At 46.4% G+C, this 9,701-nt stretch overlaps 1 protein-coding gene across 1 annotated transcript in view; it reads left to right on the top strand.

Moving 5' to 3' along the window:
• The first annotated feature begins 2,789 nt into the window (after positions 1-2,789).
• Positions 2,790-9,701, top strand: part of PPP1R14C (protein phosphatase 1 regulatory inhibitor subunit 14C) — a 52,581-nt gene continuing 45,669 nt past the window's right edge. Inside the window, exon 1 of the mRNA XM_042893938.1 lies at positions 2,790-3,167. Coding sequence (XP_042749872.1) covers positions 2,910-3,167 — 258 coding nt within the window. The 5' untranslated portion in view covers positions 2,790-2,909. The remainder of the gene's footprint in view (positions 3,168-9,701) is intronic.

Raw genomic sequence — 9,701 nt, 5'->3', positions numbered from 1 at the left:
ATTCTTGGCAGTGCTTTTTGCCCTGGCTTCCTGAGGAATGCACTTTCTTTACAAACTGAATGAAAAACCAGTGGTACATAAAGCTGCCTTGTGACAATGCTGGCAGTTCTACCCATTTCTCATCCACCCACATTTACAAAGCACTATGCATTATGTTAGAACTGTAATTTCTAAATGATAAACCCTAAGGACTTGCTTTCCCATCCCCAGCAACTCATTTTCTACTTTAAGTGCACTGTAGAAACGCTGTTTGAAGAATGGGTGCCGGCTTTCACACATCTGCAGTGATTATAATATCTTATTAATTATAGCATTGAAAGAGTGCTTCCACTAAGGCTTTCTGGAATCTCACACTGAGAGTCAATAAGAGCATGCCACCCATCTGTATGCCTGGTATTAGCAACACTACTGATTGTGTGCTCCATACTGGTTATACCAGGTAACATAAATCTCAGTATTTCCTATCTGGGTCTAATGCCTCAAGCTACAGGTCCAGTGTGGAACACCTGCAGTGCTTTTGGCTCCAGAAAAGATTCTATTATGGCAACACGTTGGCTCCTCTTGCTTTATACCTCACAGAAAAGCAAGATGATCCTTGTTGTCTTTAAAGTGTCTCATTTTACCTTCTTTCATGTGAATCAATTTTTTCTCAGACCTTTGAACTGTAGTAGATTCCAGCAACTGGCAAAAAATCAGTCTATAAGGAGGGAAGTGTTTCTGCTCTAAATGGAAAAGTGTCAAGTTTTGTGGTGGAGAACCTCAGGATCAGGCTTCCAAGATGACACGCAGAGCCAAAGCCCCAAATTACAGGCTACTCCAAACAAAAAGGCACCCACTGCCCCCTTTCAAAAGCTCTTCTGCATCTTTTTGGTTTCTCTAAGAACAAACTGTAGAAAATGGTGCTTTCTTACTGTATTTACCCAAGTCCAGATTTATAAGCTGGGCAGTCCTGTGCAGCTGCAGCTGCTGTCTGGGATTGCTTGTGTCACGGCTGAGCCAGTGGCCAGAACTACTGGCACCGGGTCAGAGCTGTGGGATGGGGCTCACTCAGCTCTGCCTGCTGCCCAAGCTCCCAGCAGGGCCTCCTCTAATGCCCAGCTGTGGTTGCCCATCTCTGAAAATCATGTGGTCTCTAAATACACACAAGGAGCTTAACTTTGCGTGCTTTGTTTTGAAGAACAGGCTTTATTTTAGATGATAATTCTAAAAAGCTATCACAGCATTTAAGACCAATAATGAGATTTTATCTCCCACCCATATTAGATTATGATCTCTTTAGCAGCACAAGCTGGGTTCCACGTAAGTACCATGATGAGGCTGGGATGCCTCATGCTGGCTGGCTCAGTGGTGGTGTCAAATAAAGAGAGCAGCAGAGGCTGAAAGGCTGCCGCTACCACACAGCCTGCCATGCAGCAAATGCATTTGCCTAGGGCAGGCTGAGGGCCCCAGGGCTGGATGCAGTACTGAAGGTTGCATCTGGAGTACTGCACTCAGGCCCAGGTCCTCCAGAACAAGAAAGTCATGTTGCAGGTTCAGAGGAGGGCCACTAAGGTGATCAGAGGGCTGGAGATCCTCTACCTATGAAAAAAGGCTGAGGGAGCTGACCTTACTTGCCTTGGAGAAGAAAAGGCTCTGGGAAGACGTCACTGTGACTTTCTTGTTCTTGAGGGAAGCTTGCAAACAGGAGAAGAACTGACTTTTTACATGGTCTGATAGTGATGGGACGGGCGGAATGGCTTTAAACTAAAAGAGGGGAGATTTAAGTAAGCTGCTAGGTGGAAATTCTTTACTCAGAGGGTGGTGACGCTCTAGCACAGGTTGCCCAGAGAAGCTGTGTGTGTGTGTGCCCCATCCCTAGAGATGTTCAGGGTTAGATTGGATGGGGCCCTGGGCAGCCTGATCTGGTAGGTGGCAGCCCTGCCTATGACAGGGGGGATGGAAGTGCATGAGCTTTAAGGTTCCTTCCAGCCCAGGGCATTCTGTGATTCTGTGATTCTATGATTCTGTGACATGCCTAGGTGTTACAGCTGACTTTCTGCCCTGTGCTGCCTTCACACTCTCACCAGAACGTGCTCTGAGATTGCTGGACACGCTCCCCCACAGCCATATAGGGTTATGGGACACTGGATGATTTCAATCTCATGTCTGAACACGTGGGAAGCTAACTCCTGTCCCTTGTTGCAGCTGTTTGCTGTCAGGTCCAGCCTGGGGCCCCCAAGCAGAGCCTGCCTTAGGTCAGCTGCTTACTTGCAAACTTGCAAAATATGCTCACAGGTGTCTTTCAGCGTGTGCTGGGCCATCGTGGCTCCACTCGGTGCCTCCTGAGACGTGCCTTGCCATGCTAAATAAAACACTGCTGCTAAATGGTGCCGTCACACTGATGCTAAATGGTGGCTTTTAGAACGACAGCCATCTTCCGATGGCTAATCCTTATAGGAACTGCTGAGAACTAGCAATATTTGCTTTCTATTTGGATCCACTGTCCTGGAATCACTGACCCCCCCTCCCCAACCCTCAATTCCCCCCAGCCCCCTAGCCTCGAAGAGCAGAAAACGATCGCGTGCAGATAGGCGACACCGACAACCGCAGTGCATAAGGCAGGGCAGCGCGAGCATTTTCTCTGAACAATACGCCCGAAAGCCCACAGCTCCCGCTCCGGGGCCAGCAGCGGGCAGCCCGGCAGCCGGGAGGGGCGGGCCGTGCCGTGCCGTGCCGTGCCGTTCCCACCCCGCCCGTGCCGCCCCTTCGCGGAGCTCCTGCCCCGCCCCGCGCCGGCACATCCCTCCCCGCGGCGGGGCCGGCCGAGCCTCCGTGCCATGCCAGCCTTTAAACGGCAGGTGCGGGGGAGCCAGCCAGACGCACCGGCGGATCTGCGGTAGCGGCGGGCGCCTATCGGCTCGGAGCGGAGCATGTCGGTGGCGACCGGGGGCAGCGAGGCGGCGGCAGCGGGCGGTGGAGGCGGCGGGGGCCGCGTCTTCTTCCAGAGCCCCCGCGGCGGCGGAGGCTCGGGGCGGGAGGACGCGGTGTCGGCGGCGGCGGTGCAGGTCCAGCAGCGACGCCACCAGCAGGGCAAAGTGACGGTGAAATACGATCGGAAGGAGCTGCGGAAGAGGCTGGTGCTGGAGGAGTGGATCGTGGAGCAGCTGGGGCAGCTCTACGGCTGCCAGGTGCGGGGACGCGGCGCGGGCTGCCTGGCGCGGGCTGCCTCTCGCGGCTGCCGCAGAGCCCCCGCCCGCCGCGGGCACCGGGACCTGCCACCGCCGGCTCCGGGCGGCGTCCTCGGCACGGAGTCCCGTCCCGCAGAGAGGGGCGACCCGGGGGCAGCTGCGGCAGTGGGGGGAGGAGGGGAGGAAAGGGTCGTGAGGGGGCGACCGGCGGCGCTCCGTGTCCTGCCCTGTCCCCGCCCGCAGATGCGGTGGGCGCTGCCGGTGGGCTTCGGTGAGCAGACGGAAGGAAGGAAGGTCGTGAGAGGGAGAACTGCGAGCGCCGATATGGCTGTACTTAGTGTATTTAAGTCGTGAACGTCAACGCCGTCTTTGAATTTTCTTCTGTAGAGAGTGTATGCACGGGAGGGCTTTCAAGATTATTCAGAGGCATAATAACAGTTGTAAGTAAAGGAGCTTTGTCAAAGCTTCATTGGAAATGTAGCTCTACTCCCCAGGGCATCCTATTTCTCCCCCGCCCTCTCTCCTCAATACTTAATATTATAAAGGCTTAGAACGTTCAGTCTGAGCTGAGACTCACTCGTGCCTTTCTCATCTGTAGGATCTAATTCACCTTCATTAATGTCTTCCGAAGGGAGATTTGTTGGAGCTTAATGTGTGCTTTGTAGCTCACATCCCCAGAGCCAGCATCTCACCTCTGTGCTTGAGGTGAAGCAGAGGAGAGCCTGGCTGCCTTGAGGTGAGGAGGTAAGGGCCCAAGTGACTGGGCCTTGGTAACCAGCACATATGTCATACAAAGAAGCTCCCTTCCATCTTGAAACTAGTTTATCAGCAAATTTGTCAGAAGCATTTGCCTTCATCAAAAATGTGCATGTGACAAGCGAAGCCTTCTTAACTATTTGCATCCGTGAACCAAGGGAAGATATAAATGGAAACTGGTTTAAAAACAAGCAGCTGTCATCTTGGTGTGAATTGCCTTTGCAGCCATGCAACCTGTAGGCTGTGAAGAATCCTTTGAGGTCAGAAGTACTTACATCTCTTTGCAACTGTTGAATTAGTGGCAGTGTGTGGGGATGTGGTCAATAGCTGGCTTGCTGCATCTCCTGCCTCTGGTTTGACTCATGTTGCTCAAAACACACAGCCTGTTTGGGCAATGTGCTTTTAACATGTGCAGGCAGTTCTTCACAAAGAAGGGTGTCATGTTGGACTAAGCCAAAGTCCAGGGGAGCTATTGCTGCTCTTTACAGCATTAAAATAACTGGTTTGTTGTGTACAAAAGCCTGGAGAATATACATTTGAGTCTTTTCCTCACTGTTGGTATTATTTCCAACTGAAATAGGAGGGCTCCCCAGTAAGGTGGAAATAATATATGATTGCTTAAAAGGAGTGGTTTTTTTTTTTTTTTTTTTTTTAAAGAGTTCCTTTTCTAGTATGTCTTTTATATGGGGGGGAAAAATGGTTTGACACAACAGGTGACAATGTTTATAGCTTTGAAGACTGAGGACAAAATGTGTAGGTGTTCTGCTCTTTGCTGTCACACTGGAGCTCTGACTGGTGTCAGCACTGATGGCGGTATGAAAAGGTCAAGCAGTTAATATGCTGTCAAAATCAAGCTGAAGGTGCATGATGAATATAGTGAATAAAGGCGATAGCAACTTAATGGAAGATGCGTTGCTGGAATCTGCCCGATTTACTTCTAGGCTTATGGATCTAGCTCTCATGCTGAAACTTCATCGCCTATGCGGAGTTGATAACTTCGTCTGCAAACTGGGAGGCATTGTGGGAATTGCACCTTCTGTGAAGTATCTACCACAACTTCCTTGCTGTGATGGCACTTCAGTTCTGAAATAACCTCAAATCTTCAAGCGTGTCAGAAGTAGCCATAAAATTACTAATCCTGGAAGAGCCAAGGGGTGTTGGTATTTTGCCTTTATTCTGATCTGAAGCTGTGCTTCTAAGGAGCAATGAGCTCCATTGCTAGGAAGAACAGGAATAAGAAAGCAGAGGGTACTTGCAGGGCACCACACTGCAACTCTGCCAGAGTCCTGGGTGTCTGTGGAACCAAATAAATGTAGTGCCTATCCACTGTTTGGTCTTTAAATAATACTTTCTGCTGAATTATGCCAAGATTTATTGGTAAATGTACGCTTACAGAAAGATTCCCTTTACTCAGAGCTGGACAAGTATTCATAATCTCTCAAGTTACTCTCTCTCTCTTGCAAGTTGCATCAGTTTGTGAGCATGTCTTGGCTTGGTGACAAAGTTTAGCAGATGAGGTTGGGGATTAAGGAAATAGGTTTGTTTGTGCACTCTTTCAAGTGAATCTTGGTTTTAACAGGTCTGATTTCTAAAATTAGATGCCAAATTGGGTAATGATGCTCGTGGAATGCTGTTTAGAAGTGTTCAAGGTGACTTTTGATGGTGGCCACAGATGCATGATCCAAATACCAGCCATAGATAAGGCTGCTTCTACATAAAGCAGTTGCTATGGATAGAGACCATTCTGAATGGTGAAAGGTTACCATGGCAGTAAACTTCAGTGGGACCAGAGTCTCCTCAGCAGGACTCAATTGGCATCAGACCCTGCCAGCCTAGCATACTAAGGACAAATGCTTCAGGTGGACATTGGGCTGGCTGTTTGCTCTTAGAGCTGCTGTCATTTAAAAAATAAAAATAAATAAATAAAAAATTCTGTAGCCCATTCATTTTGGTTTATGTGATGAGGATGCAATCTCAAATTAGTGCATTGAAAATGCAGTTCTTTAACCACAGGGCTTGAACTGACTTCAGTGTCACTCTTTACTAGGCATCTTGTTTCTAAAAATAGTTTCTCCAGATGCTTCACGTTTTGGGCTAAACTCATTATTGGTTAAGAATTGCTAAATAATGCTGCACAGAACAACTTTCATCATTGCCATTTGTTCTGCAATAATTTGTAACTTGTATGGCAGCACGTAACAGATGAGAGCCTAGATTTCCAGATGGATCTACCTCGTGTGTACCTACCAAACTTGTACGACTTTAAATATTATAAAAGCAAATAGACTTGTCCCCGGAAACCATTTAGATTTTCAAGTACATCACTATGCCCAGTGGTACTGTCTACTCATGAGTACAGCATTTGCTATAGATGACAGAATGCTGATGGAATAAGAGCACAGAGGACATATAGTTTTTATGCAACATTAATAAACAATGAAGAAAGATTTTTGCTGACCTATGGGTTTGTTGCTAAGTATTTTTTTTAATGCAGAGATGTGGATGTACAAATCAAACAAGCCCTTAAGTTTTGTGTGCTAGAAGTTCCTTCTAACATAAGCTGTTGCTGCGTGTATTGGATAATCAATTGTTTTACTAGAGTAGTCTATAATCATGTATGGCTACCAGTGCTTAGCACAGGCTATGATCTCAGTGTGGAAGTGACAGGGAATTATGTTCCAACTTGCACCCTTTCCATTCCAGAGCAGCTTACACATATGGAATTCTCTGCTTAAAAATTCTAGAAGAAATGACAACTGGGAAGGCTGCCTGCTAAAGCCCCTCAAAGACTTTATTTCAGAGCACAGAGCTGTGCCAGATTGGAGATTGTTGTTGCATAGGATTTTTTCTATTCCCTCATATGTGGATGCTACAAGGACAGGAATGGCTTAAAGCCCTCAACTGGGTGAGTGGTTTCGTGTTGGCAGGGCCAATCATTGTGTCCCTTAGTTTAAAAATAAAAATAAAAGGTATTGGTGGGAATGGGAGGGAAGGGAACTGTTCAAGCTGTTCCTGCATGGACTGATGTCCCTTCCCTTGGGCTTTCTCTGGGAGAGCACTCTATTTAGACATCTTTGTGGAGCTGCTGGGATACGCTCACAGAGCAGCTTGTCTCTGGTGTAGTGTCAGAGTCTGCCAGTCTGTACACGTTTGACTTAAAGCTGTTTGGTGCTAGATGGGAGAAAACAAGAGGAAGGCCCTTATTTAGGCTGCAGAGGTAGATCATAAAAGTGAGAACTCCCTGACGCTCCCTTTCCCTTCCTACCGCACACACTTTTGGCTGCAGTGGTAAAGCTGATGGTGAAGTGTCAGTGTAAAGAGTTGCAGGAAAGGTGTGCGCTCTGCCTTGTCAGGCTTTCTGGAAAGGATGGGTTTTTGCAAGATGGACTCTAGATACTTAACCTGCCTTTGAACAAATTAGCTGCCTTGACAATTCCCAAAATATTTTTTTTAATACTGAATCAATTTGCAGACTGAGTATTGATGGTCTTCCAAGAGCAGTGCTGCTTATGCAGAACAATGAGATGCTGTCTGGGGTATCAGTTCCTGTGTAGCTACATCCATACAGACCTTTTGTGACCTGATGAGCTCTGCTGCAGCTGTTTCTCTCCCAGATGTTTGGGACTGTATACAGATGGGCTGTCAACCTTCTGCATGGCATGAACTGCCTTCTTCAGCCCATTCCTAGCAATCAGACTCTGTGCAGTCCTGTGCAGCTGAGGCAGTTGCTAGAGTTGCTGGTGGTGTAGTTTGCTCTGTTTTGGGAAGAATGCTGTGTATAAGGGACAAATACTTTCTTTTTTTCCTTTGTAAGGGCACACCAGTATTTCCAAAACAGTGTGCTCAGCATGCAACTGTGGTTGCTTCTTAGTTCTGTGGATGTGATTGTGTGACTGGGGACTACTTATTCCTCAGGCTACTGTGAGGTAATGTTTGGGATTTATGACTTGTTTCTTACAGAGGTGTTTGTAAGGAAATCCACCGAATGAAACACCCCAACCACAAACTTGCTGCCTGGCTCTTTGAATAGACTTCCTCTGACTTGGACAAAGGCTTTACAAATGGTAACTGTGTGTGAACTCATTTCCAAAGAGATTGCAAGTGGAAATAAACTGAAAATTAGAAAAGAGGAGGAGGGAGACTTGTCCATTGAAAATAAGCCTGCCAATAACAAGTGTAATGAAGGATTCCTTCCTTTAGGAAAATGAGTATGACAATTTAGATGCATTGGAGGAAAGTGTTTAGATGTTCATCACGTTGCTTAAATTCAGAGTTATTTCTTTTGGATTATTATTACTGGTGTCAAGTTTCCACAGCATGGAGGCTCTTGTGGGCAGAGACCCTGCTCAGCAGCCAGAGCAGGGCAAAGGTTGCTATAATCAGAGACCTGCAAAGAACACAGCAACGCTAGCATAGCAGAAGTTGTGTAGCAGCTATGGAGAGTTATTTGAAGAGTCCCAAGAGTGGAAAATAGGAAGCCCAAAGTAGCTTATAACATGCTTGAAGCTGTAAAACAGTTCTTGTGAAATTCATGCTTCTGCTTTCAGAGAGGGTGGAATTAAGTACCTGCTAAGGTGCCAGCCACCTGCTGGCAGTGAGGTTGGAGCCCTTTGTCTCTAAAAGTGCTCCTTAAACTCTAATCTTAGGTTCTGAAGACCCTAATTTAGTAGGAAATGTACCACAGTTCAGCTACTTTCATCCCTTTAAAATGCAAAATTGACACTAGATTTTAAGGAGTCCAGGAAAATTATTTTTCAAACCACTTGAGCTTTGTGTAGTTTGAATGTCATGGTTCATTTTTTTAAGTAGCAGCAACATTTGTGACTGTTGATTTAGAAGCTTTACAACACAAATCTTCATTTTCCATTAGCTATTCCATATCAAGACTTGTCCTTTCCCTCTTCATTCAAGATTGAACCAGTCTCTTTGCTGGAGGTGTGGGTGTGATTGCTTTATGATGAAGCAAAGAAATAGATTGCTTACATCACCTTTCATAATTGTGCTTCTTATAAACAGTATTTTCCAACCGTTGTTGCTACAAGGACTCTTCTGCCTTTAGGCAAATCACTTCATGTAGTCAGTGCTTGATTATCCAGAATGATGAGTGAGTGAAGAGGAGATAGAAAAACTGTGGATTAAAACAAGCACAACAAAAACAGTTGTGAACTTCTACAGCTCATGCACTGAACAAACAGTGGAAGCGGAGAGAGGGGAATTGTTGGCCTACCCTTTTCTCCTGCTCAGGTTTGTTACACAAACTCAACCTGTGTTCCTTTTGGACTTGATAGCACAGTAATCTACAGCATGGATGCTTTATTTCCAGACAGCTGGGAGCTGGCTACATTGAGCTTTGTTGCAGGACATGGGATACAGTTGTATCCCTGTACTCAGGGGCAAAATGTATGTCAGGGCAAAATGGTGTCTCCTGTTATTCTCAGGGCTTTGCGTTAGCTGATCTGAACTGTGCTACAGAACCGGATGCCTGAAACAAAAATAGCCCTGATTAAATGAGGAAAATATGTATTTCATGATGCATCTGCCTTCTGTTAAAAGGCATAGTGAATGCTTCTAAGTAGGTGTCGAAACTATATTAAAAGATGTTCTACTTGAAATAGAACTTAATTTCACGAGTATTATGATAGTTGGGGTTCTCGTATGACTTTACTAATTCTGTAGTGGTCCATACCTTGCAGAATCTGGCTGAACTCTTGATTGATTAGGATATGTCCATTCACTTGAAAAGGCACAGTACTTGGCCAGTTTTGTAGTGCTTGCTTC

The sequence above is a fragment of the Lagopus leucura genome, unplaced genomic scaffold (genome assembly GCF_019238085.1).
Source record: "Lagopus leucura isolate 7727_CA_CO unplaced genomic scaffold, USGS_WTPT01 Super-Scaffold_73, whole genome shotgun sequence".
NCBI lineage: Eukaryota > Metazoa > Chordata > Aves > Galliformes > Phasianidae > Lagopus > Lagopus leucura.
The sequence above is the reverse complement of the archived record's forward strand: the minus strand, read 5'-3'. Positions and strand labels throughout refer to the sequence as shown.